This window comes from Trichechus manatus, unplaced genomic scaffold (genome assembly GCF_000243295.1).
Source record: "Trichechus manatus latirostris isolate Lorelei unplaced genomic scaffold, TriManLat1.0 scaffold00105, whole genome shotgun sequence".
NCBI lineage: Eukaryota > Metazoa > Chordata > Mammalia > Sirenia > Trichechidae > Trichechus > Trichechus manatus.
Window position 1 is genome coordinate 8,034,904 of NW_004444041.1, and position 9,960 is coordinate 8,044,863.

Genomic DNA, 9,960 nt, shown 5'->3' on the forward strand with positions numbered 1-9,960 from the left:
ACCAGACTTACTGGCCTGACAGAGACTGGAGAAACCCTGAGAGTATGGCCCCCAGACACCCTTTTAATACTGAAGTCATACTCCTGAGGTTTGCCCTTCAGCCAAAGATTAGATAGGCCCACAAAATAAAACGAGACCAAATGGGCACACAAACCCAGGGGCAAGGACGGGAAGGCAGGAGGGGACAGGAAAGCTGGTAACAGGGAACCAAGGTCAACAAAGGGAAAGTGTTGACGTGAGGTTGGCTGGAACCAATGTCCCAAAACAACGTGTATTGTTTAATGAGAAAGTTTGTAAACTTTCATCTAAAGCAGAATTTTAAAAATTCATTTTCAAATACAGGCATGCTGAATTTCTCTCCAAGCAAAGGTAAATTTTTAAAAATACATATTCTAAGCTTTTTTCTCCAAAGGAAGGAGAAAAACAGACTCTTCATATATCTTGTATGCCTCTTGATGTTTGCTTTTCTCTTAGTGTCTGTTATTAGTGCAGGAAGATATTAGTATTTTATTTTGCATCCAAGCGGTTATGGTACTAAGAGTTAGGCAAATAATTCAGACATTGAGGTTTTATTATTTGCTCAGTTAGAATAACTTAAAGTTTGAATGTTTATTTCTTCTCAGAGCATAGATGTACTTCTGTATTACTGCCCTGTATAAATTCGTTATCCAAGATGGCTGTTAGTATGAGAGGAAAGGGAAGAGGGTGAAGGATGGAAACAACTGCTATAGGACAGTTCATCTGATCATCAGTCCAGATATGGTGTGAGGGGACAGGCGGGGGGGAGAGTCGGTCCTACAAAGGCCCCATGTATAAATGATGAGGGTCCCTCCCTGGAGTCTAGGCTGTAACTGTACCTCCCAGTCCTCTAAGTGGTATCTTCAGGCCACCTCGCTCAGCCCACCTCCTAACCCCATTCATGTTCTCTTTTCTCATAGAGTGCTCCTGATAACTAACTCTGATTAGGCCCCTTTTTTCTACACCAGTCTTAGAGCATTAAGACAAAGACATATTTGCTGCCTTCAAAACCACACCTGGCGGTAAAGTCTAGCACAAAAGAAAATTGGGGAGTCTTAAAGCATTACCTCATATCCTTGCTAATCACATCTGGGGACCAGGTATTTTCTGATCACAGTCCCATACAATGTTAACTATTTTTAAATATAAAATGTGCATGTAGTAAAGAGTGCTTCTCCAGCTGTACCAATAGGAAATATGATGATCTTTGGATGACGCATGTTTTACTCCCTTGATTTAAGGCTTACCCAGAGGCTCAGGCTTGAGACCTGGGTGATTGGTTAGTTTCTGTGCTCCATGAAGCTTAGCCAAGTCACTCTTGCCAAGAGGACCAAGCCCTAAAGTAATGATGGATCCGCACAAACTCGTCAATACCACAGGAAGAAAAGTCCATGTTCACTGGAAGCATCATCTACGTATGTTTCTGCACATTAAACAAAAGCCACTAGCAAATTTGAAACAACTCTAATGACTAAATTTGGAGTCACACTTCCTTTATTTTAAATTATTCAGTGTGCTCCACAACCTTAGCCTCTTTCCCATTCTGCAACAGATTCTCCAGTACCTTGCAGCCCGAATCAGTGAATCCCCCAACACTCTTGAACCACTTTATCCTCATGGCCAGTCTCTAGGAATCTGTTGCTGCATTCTTCCCAGCGGGTAACCTCCCCATTCTCTACCACTACAAACTTCCACTGCACCACTGTATTGACTGGCAGGGAAATAGAACGAGACCAGAACCCATCCTTGCTATACTGGAGTGGGATGTAAGTGTTCCATCTCCCAAGACTCTCATGGTCTCCAGTTACTGCAATGAATTGCTTACCAGTGCTTGTGATATAGTGGACCTGGAACCTGACATTGACTTGCCGAGGCTCTGGAAACATTGCCACTACCTTTTTTGTTTTTACATCTACTTCCTGACCTCTTGATTCCACAAGAACACTTCTGCCATAGTCCATTCCCTGGCTTGGGCTTACCACTAGAGCCTCAAGGCTACCACCCAAACCAGCATCTCCCCAAGATGAATGCCTGGACACCATTTCCCAGTCCTGGTCAGCCGGGTCTGAACTGTCCAACTGTGGATGGCTCACTTCTTTAGTTCTGTCCATTAGCTGGTTGCTAGAAGTCAGCTTCTCGGAAAAACATGTAGCTGCTTTAGCAGGTGCCTCTTGTCCTTTTTGGAACCCCCATTCTCCTGTAGGATCAAGGCTTACATTACTTGAAACTTCAGAGTAACCCCTAGAGTGACCAGTTTCAGAGGTAGCTAGAGATTTTGTGTCTGGAGACTGTCCAGAAGGAACATGTTGTCTTGAATTGTCACGGTCACCATCTTCTCCAGAAGGACTCTGCAGTCTCTGTGCTGCTTCCTGCAGGTTACCTAGGTTACCAACGCCTTTGGTCTCTGAACTCAAACATCCATTGCTTTCTTGAAGATGGTCTAAGAAACAAAAGAAAAATTGTAATAGTGTTAGATCATATGAGACAAAAATAAGTTAGGCTGAGAAAATAGGTTTATTTATTGAAGACCTTACTTCTATCTACAGTTCATAAAATCCTTCCCTATTAAAATCAAGCACTTCATTATCTAGTGTGTTCCCAACTTTCTTAGCTTGAGTTCTCTACAACCAACTAGGATGAAAGTGGGCTTGAGGGAACATTTTCTCTCTGTAGAAGCTACGTTCCTATAAGGCAGGACCTTCTAGAGAACATCTATCCAGTCTGTTCACCCAGAGTGAAAGTATAGGGTCTTTCCCTACCATCTTAGGCTGGGTTCTCTAGAGAAGCAAAACCAGTGAAGCACATATATATAGAGATTTATCTCAAGGTACCAGTTTACACAGTTTTAGAGGCTGGCAAGTCCCAAGTCCCTGGGTCAGACCTCAGGCTGGAGGCTTTTCCTGACTCACATAGTTGCAGGGGCTAATGAACCCAAGATCAGCAGGTCAGATGGCAGGCCGTTGGCTCACGGACTGTGGAGGCCGACAAATATGAGATTGGCAATAAGACAGTAGCTGCTAGCTCACAGGCTTTGAAGGCTGATGAATCCCAAGATTGGTGGGCAACATGGCAGACCGCTGACCCAAGCCCTGAGAACTGGAAATCAGATGATGATGAGCTGGATGCAGGATCCACAGCAAGTAAGCATGTTTTGCCAGAACGTCCATATATATATTGCATGCAGGGCACACCCCCGAGAAAAGTCCTCTTACAACTAAATGGCTGATCACATCAGATCATATCATGGAAGGGACTACATCATTACATAACTGCCAAACCACTGAGAATTGTGGCCCAGCCAAGCTGACACACAACCTTAACCATCACAGTCCACTCCTTGTCAACTTGGTACCTGTTCACGTCTCCTTAAATCATACACAATCTCTAAATAAAGACAATTACAAAGTCATACTTGAGCCTAACATAATACAACTAACGTGTACAACTAAAAATGCACTAGCCCTGTTTACATCTTGTATTTTATAAGAAAACAAAAATACTTGATGGCCCCATACAAGGAAGAAATACTCGTAAAAATTACAGTCCTCATTTCTGCAACTGGCCCCGTGGTTGTGACTGGTATTTAGAACTACCTTCTTCCACCACTCATTCTATATTGCCTTTGCCCTAAGCAAGCACCTCATTGGGTCATGGTTCTTCGCCTGGTGGGGTGACCCTAACCTTCATTCCGGAAGGGCCTGGGCTATTAGTAGTCATGTCAGAATTGGGCTGCTTTAGTTTTCCATTGACTTTAATCACATGGCATGGTAGTAGAGCCACCCTAAGGGATCTCCTGTATTCCAGACATACTCTTCTTTACCTCAGTTATGCAGCACCAATCCAATTTCCCCTTGGTAGTTAGGATCAGTCACACCAACCAATATGGTAACTCCCTTTTTTGCCTGTTGATCAAGAGCCACGAGGAGAACAAAGTGGCTGGGTGGTATTCTTAACTTCCAGTTCGGTGGAATCTGTGTTGTGTCTCCAGGGTGGGAGCATTACATAACCTTAGTCCCTTTGGAACTAAGACCTTTATATCCACAGAGCATAGGGTTGTGGAGATAGGAGCAAGAATTTTGCAACTGGGTCACTTGGGGTAATAGTGAGTGGTGCCACGCCCATTTCCACCCCTTTACTTCCTGGAACCATGAATCCTGGCTATGTGAGATAGAGCACCATATGTTGGATGCCGGTTTAGAGGATATACAGCCTCCTGGAGAACACTGCCCCAAGCCTACAAAGTATTGCCACCTAGCTGGCACCATAATTGTGTCTTTAGGAGGCCATTTCATCATTCTATCAAGCCAGTTGCTTCAGGATGATAGGGAGCATGGTAAGATCAGTAAATTCTATGAGCATGAGCGCATTACTGCACTTTATTTGCCGTGAAGTGAGTCCTTTGATCTGAGGCAATGCTGTTTGGGATACCATGACGGTGGATAAGGCATTCTGAGAGTCCATGGATGGTAGTTTTGGCAGAAGCATTGTGTGCAGGGATGGCAAATCCATATCCAGAGGAAGTGTCTATCCCAGTAAGAATGAAATGCTGCCCTTTCCATGATGGAAGCAGTCCAATGTAATTGACCTGCCACCAGGTTGCTGCCTGATCCTCTTGAGGAATGGTGCCATACTGGGGACTCAGTGTTAGTCTCTCCTGCCGGCAGACTGGGCATTCAGCAGTGGCTGTAGACAAGTCGGCCTTGGTGATTGGAAGTCCATGTTGTTGAGCCCATGATAACCTCCATCCTTGCCACCATGGCCACTTTGTTCATGAGCCCACTAGGCAATGACAGGAGTGGCTGGGGAAAGAGGATGACTGGTTTCCATAGAATGCATCATCCTATCCACTTGATTGTTAAAATCCTCCTCTGCCAAGGTCACCCTTTGGTGAGCATTCACATGAAACACAAATGTCTTCACTTCTTTGGCCCATTCAGAGAGGTCTAACCACATACCTCTTCCCCATACCTTGTCTCCAGTTTTCCAGTCATGTTCCTTCTAAGTCCCCAACCATCCAGCCAAACCATTGGCCACAGCCCATGAATTAGTATATAATCACATATTCGGCCATTTCTCCTTCCAAGCAAAGTGAATAACCAGGTGTACTGTTTGAAGTTCAGCTCATTGGGAAGATTTCCCTTCACCATTGTCCTTCAGGGAGGTCCCAGAAAGGGGTTGTAGTGCTGCCGCTGTCCACTTTTGAGTGGTGCCTGCACTATTGCACAAAACCATCTGTAAATTAGGTACAAGTTTTCTCTTCCTCAGTTAACTGATCATAAGGAACTCTGCATGAGGCTGTAGGTGCAGACAGGGAGAGGGCAGGTAATGTGACAGGAGTGGAGACCATGGATATTTGAGCCATTTCCTCAAGCAACTTATTTGTGCTTCAGGTCCTGCACAGGCCCTGTCTCATATATACCACTTCCATTTAATGATGGAGTGCTACTGAGAACATCCAATTTTATGGCTTTATGGGTCAGACAACACCCAGTTCATGATGGGAAACTCAGGCTGCATGGTGACTTTGTGGCCCATGGTTAAGCATTCAGTCTATTAAGGCCCAGTAACAAGCCAAAAGCTGTTTCTCAAAAGGAGAGTAGTTACCTACAGAGGATAACTACTCCAAAATCCTAAGGGTCTGCACTGTGATTCACCAATGGAGGCCTACCAAAGACTCTATCTGCCACTGACACTTTAAGTATCATTGGATCAGCTGGATCATATGGCCCAAGTGGCAGAGCCACTTGCATGGCAGCTTGAACCTGTTGCAGAGCCTTCTGATGGTCTGGGCCCTGCTCAAAACTAGCATCTTTTTGAGTCACTTGATAAATAGGCCGGAGTAGCACACCTAAATGAGGTATAAGTTGCCTTCAAAATCCAAAGAGGCTCACAAGGTGTTGTGACTCCTTTTTAGTTGTAGAAGGGGCCAGATGTAACAACTTATCCTTCACTTTGGAAGGAATATCTCAAAATGCTCCACACCACTGGACTCAACTCAGCGGTAACGGATTTGGTTTATTTGTGTTTTTTTTATTTGTTTGGGACTTAGGTCTAGTTATAGATCTAGAAGCAAGAATGGGTAGTGGCAGTGGGTTCTGGGAACATTCAGCAATGTCTTGTAAGGCATCTACCCTAGGCGATGCCCAAGGCAATGACTCAGATGCTGCCCCAGGTGATGACTCAGACAAAGGCTCTTCAGATACAGCTGGGTTTATCTCTTCAGATGAGTGTGGAGAAGATAATGGTTCTACCGAGGAGGGTGGCTTAGCAGACAAAGATGGAGTAATCTCTTCAGATGGGATTAAGAGTGCAGGTTCTACTGCCAGGAGTGATTCAATGGCATTTAGGGGTTCAATGTCCTCAGCTTCTTGATTATCTGCCCATATGTCCCCATCCCAAGTTTCAGGATCCCATTTCTTCCCAATCAATGCCCTCACTTTAACTTCAGACACCATTCAACGTTGGGAACTCAGCTGGTGGTGTAATTCAGCCATTCTTATTATAAGACTCTGGGTTTGCTTTTTGGCAATGTCATCTCTGTTACTACAAGAAATGAGGCTTTCTTTCAGGGCAGAAGTGGCAACTTTGAGGTCTTTTTTACAGTGCTTGAGCTGTGACTATGAAGCCCTGAGGTCATCTCTTTCTTTCATACTTTGTCTACCAAAAATAGGACCAAACAACCAGCTTCCTTATACTTCTCATTCTGACAATTGTAGAAAAGTATCAAACATGTGATCACCCAGAGCCTCACTTCTCACTAATACTTGATCTACTGGTGGTGATATTTTGTGTATTAATATTGCCACATCACACCATGGATTAGCAGTGCCCTCTTTACTACTGGAGGCAAAATCATCAGTGCCTTTAAGACTAACCAGACTTGAGAACCAATTTAGAAAACTCACCCTTACAGTTTTTTTTCTCTAGAATCACTCTTGGTGCTAAATGTCTTAGGCTGGTTCTCTAGAGATGCAAAACCAGTGAAGCATATACACAGAGAGAGAGAGAGAGATTTATCTCAAGGAAATGGTTCACATGGTTGTAGAGCCTGGCAAGTCCCTAGTCCGTGGATCAGGTGTCAGGCTGGAGACCTCCGATTCACATAGCTGCATGGGCTGACGAACCCAAGATCGGCAGGTAAGATGGCAGGCTGCTGCCTCACAGGCTGCAGAGGTTGACAGATCCCAAGATCAGCGGGCAATATGGCAGGCCTTGGCTCAAGTCCCAAGAACTGCAGATCAGATGATGACAAGCCAGATGCAGAATCCAGAGCAAGTGAGCAAGCTTTGCCAGAACATCCATATGTATATATTGGATGCAGGCCACACTCCTGAGTAAACTCCCCTCGCAACTGATTGGCTGATCAAATCAGATCACATCATGGAGGATGACTACATCATTACATAACTGACAAATTACATCATCACATAACTGACAAACCACTGAGAATCCTGGCCTAAGCCAGCTAACATGAAACCTTACCCATCATACCAACACTGTACTCTAAGAATATACATGTATATCCAACAATAAAAGGCACATCAAGGAGTGTCAGTGTACTAGCACAAAAGTGTAAATGAAGTAGTAAGTTATAGAGTCAGAAGCGTAACCCTGTCATGGTCCTCAATCCCAGCAGTCCAGGCAATACTGGCATGCAACCAGAGCCCATTTGCTTGGCTTTGATCATCAAAAGTGTTGTCCAGCCAGTGGGTCAAAGGGCTGCATGGCCACCCGACAAACTAGAAGAGTACACTTGTACTCCCAGGAAACGAGTGCAGATCATCTCCTGCCTGGTGCAGGCAGACCAACAACAGCTGTCATTACAGGGGGACACGAAGGACAGCAGTGCATCACAGGCCAAATGTGGGAGTTGGGGGTGGAGGGAGAAGGCTTTCTTCTCCTTGGCAATCCCATATGCATCAGGAACCTCTTTAATAGAACATAAGACTTTTTGCATCCCTTCCAATTGTACACACTTTTTTTTTTAAATGTTCCCTAAAATATACAATCTAAGGTCCCTAAAGACTCAGTTTCCTTCTTGGTCACCTCTTTGATAGTCCAAATAGCTCCCTGAAAGTTCAAAATCTCCAAAACCATACAATAAGCACAGATGGAGTGTTTTGGTTTTGGGGGGCAATCTTTTTTTTTTTTTGTTTGTTTTAATGGTAGGGTTGGAAGTGAGATGTGAACAAATATTACTCTGAATACCCAACCTTCCGGCCTAAATCATGAGTCTGACCTTCAGAAAAAGAAGTTAAATGAGTTCTACAGGAGAGCCCTGGCGGCTCAGTGGTTAAGAGTTCGGCTTAACCAAAAGGTCGACAGTTGGAATCCACCAGCTTCTCCTTGGAAACCCTATGGGGCAGTTCTACTCTGTCCTGTAGGGTCGCTATGAGTCAGACTCCAGGGCAATGGGTTTGTGTGTGTGTGTGTGTGTGTGTGTGTGTGTGTGCGTGTGTGCATGTGCTCATCTCAAACTAATGACACCAAAGGCACACGTGAACACTCCCCACTAAAAATAAAGTTCACAGATGTCATTTTCACCATTAGGCTGGAATCCAGCATGGGTAGCTTGCCAAGGGAGGGCACCGGAAGGTAAGGTTTTTTGCCAGTGCCCTTACTTTGCCTAGTCTAAAATTTAGAGGCTTAAACCTAGTTGTCAATTCTACTCATTGGAGTTGGGGCTCCATTAAGTACCAAAACAGACGGGGGCGCTTCCCTTCCCCAGGGATTAGGCTGCCCTGCGATGCACGGTGTGGCGGGTGGGGAAGGACAGCAGGTTTGGGAGGGGGCTATTGGGGACAGCCGATAGTTCTGGAATGGGTGGCCAGCACACAGTCCCAGGGCTTCAGCCGCGGCCTTCATGGCCAGAGTCCAACCTGAACTTTGCCTTCCTGACAGAAGCGCCCAGAGAGCAAGAGACGCTCAGAGCTTGGATACTGCCAAACCCAGCTCTTCCTATGGGGTGAGTGATGGGGGACATAAAGCTAGGGGACTGGGACGGAGAAAATGTCCCCGTTCAGCCAGAGGTTGAAGAGGGTTGTAGAATCCCTCAAGCCCTCCTTTCAGAAGGCCCAGGAAGGTGTGCCGCCGCTGCAGCCACCCGCACTGCACCAAGCGCCGCCAGGCGGAGGAGCCCATCCCCGCTAGAGCTCAACGGCAGGTCCTCAGACGCTGGCGTCCGGGACAGAAGCTCAGCAGGGCGCGGCCCTCGGAAGGCTCGGCCAGGGCATCTCTACGGGCTCCCTGGAGGGCAAGAAGCCTGCTCCGGGCAAATGGCGGTGGGGGAGGTGTGTGGAGAATGGGGAGGGTCTAGCCTCCCGAAGGGGATGTTCGTCCACCAGGACCGGGCCGCTTGGAAAGCTAGAGGTGGGCTTTTTTTTTTTTCCTTCCCCTCTTCCTCGGTGAACTTAAGAACCCTCTGGCAGAGCGGCCTCAAGACACGGGAAGAAAGAATACCTGGTGTGGTGACCGGCTCCCGCCCGGAAGGTCCAGGACTCAGTCTCCCGCCGCCACCCCGATCTCCTCCGGGAGCCGCAGTCTCCCCAGGAGGGGCGTCTTTCAGCTCCGCGACCCCCTCATTCCCCTTGTCCCCAGGGCCGTCCCGCAGCAACCAAAGGAAAAGCGCCCCGGCCAGACCGCCTCCGACCAGCAGGGCGGACCAGACGGCGCCCATGATTGAGAGGCTGCAACTGCAGGAGACGACAGCGACTGGGACGAGGGCTCAGGTCACGCAAACAGAGCCACACCTACCCTTTCCGCTCCAGCCTTTTACGGTGCCAGTCAGCGGGCGCTTCAGCGCAGAGTCCAACCCTCCGCAACTAATAAAACTCAACTTTCGCAGCCCCGCCCAGGGCTGCGGCCCCGGGATCCGGTTCTAGTCCCGACTAGAGCGTCCTCCTTTTCCAACATTTTCCAGTCGGGGTTCCGCCTGTCTCCGGT

General features: G+C 46.8%; 1 protein-coding gene across 1 annotated transcript; it reads right to left on the reverse strand.

Moving 5' to 3' along the window:
- Positions 1-339: 339 nt before the first annotated feature.
- Positions 340-9,708, reverse strand: STBD1 (starch binding domain 1). Its single transcript, XM_004383127.2, has 2 exons — positions 9,478-9,708; positions 340-2,458 (listed from the first exon to the last, which is right to left on the reverse strand). The coding sequence occupies exons 1-2, from the start codon at positions 9,692-9,694 to the stop codon at positions 1,596-1,598; spliced, it is 1,080 nt and encodes a 359-aa protein (XP_004383184.1). The 5' UTR covers positions 9,695-9,708; the 3' UTR covers positions 340-1,595.
- Positions 9,709-9,960: the final 252 nt, after the last annotated feature.

Excerpts from the sequence above, each read along its gene's own strand:
- STBD1 (XM_004383127.2), bottom strand. The coding sequence starts at position 9,694 with ATGGGCGCCGTCTGGTCCGCCCTGCTGGTCGGAGGCGGTCTGGCCGGG. Across the intron at positions 2,459-9,477 it reads GGAGCCGGTCACCACACCAG|ACCATCTTCAAGAAAGCAAT; the intron begins GTATTCTTTCTT and ends TTTGTTTCTTAG.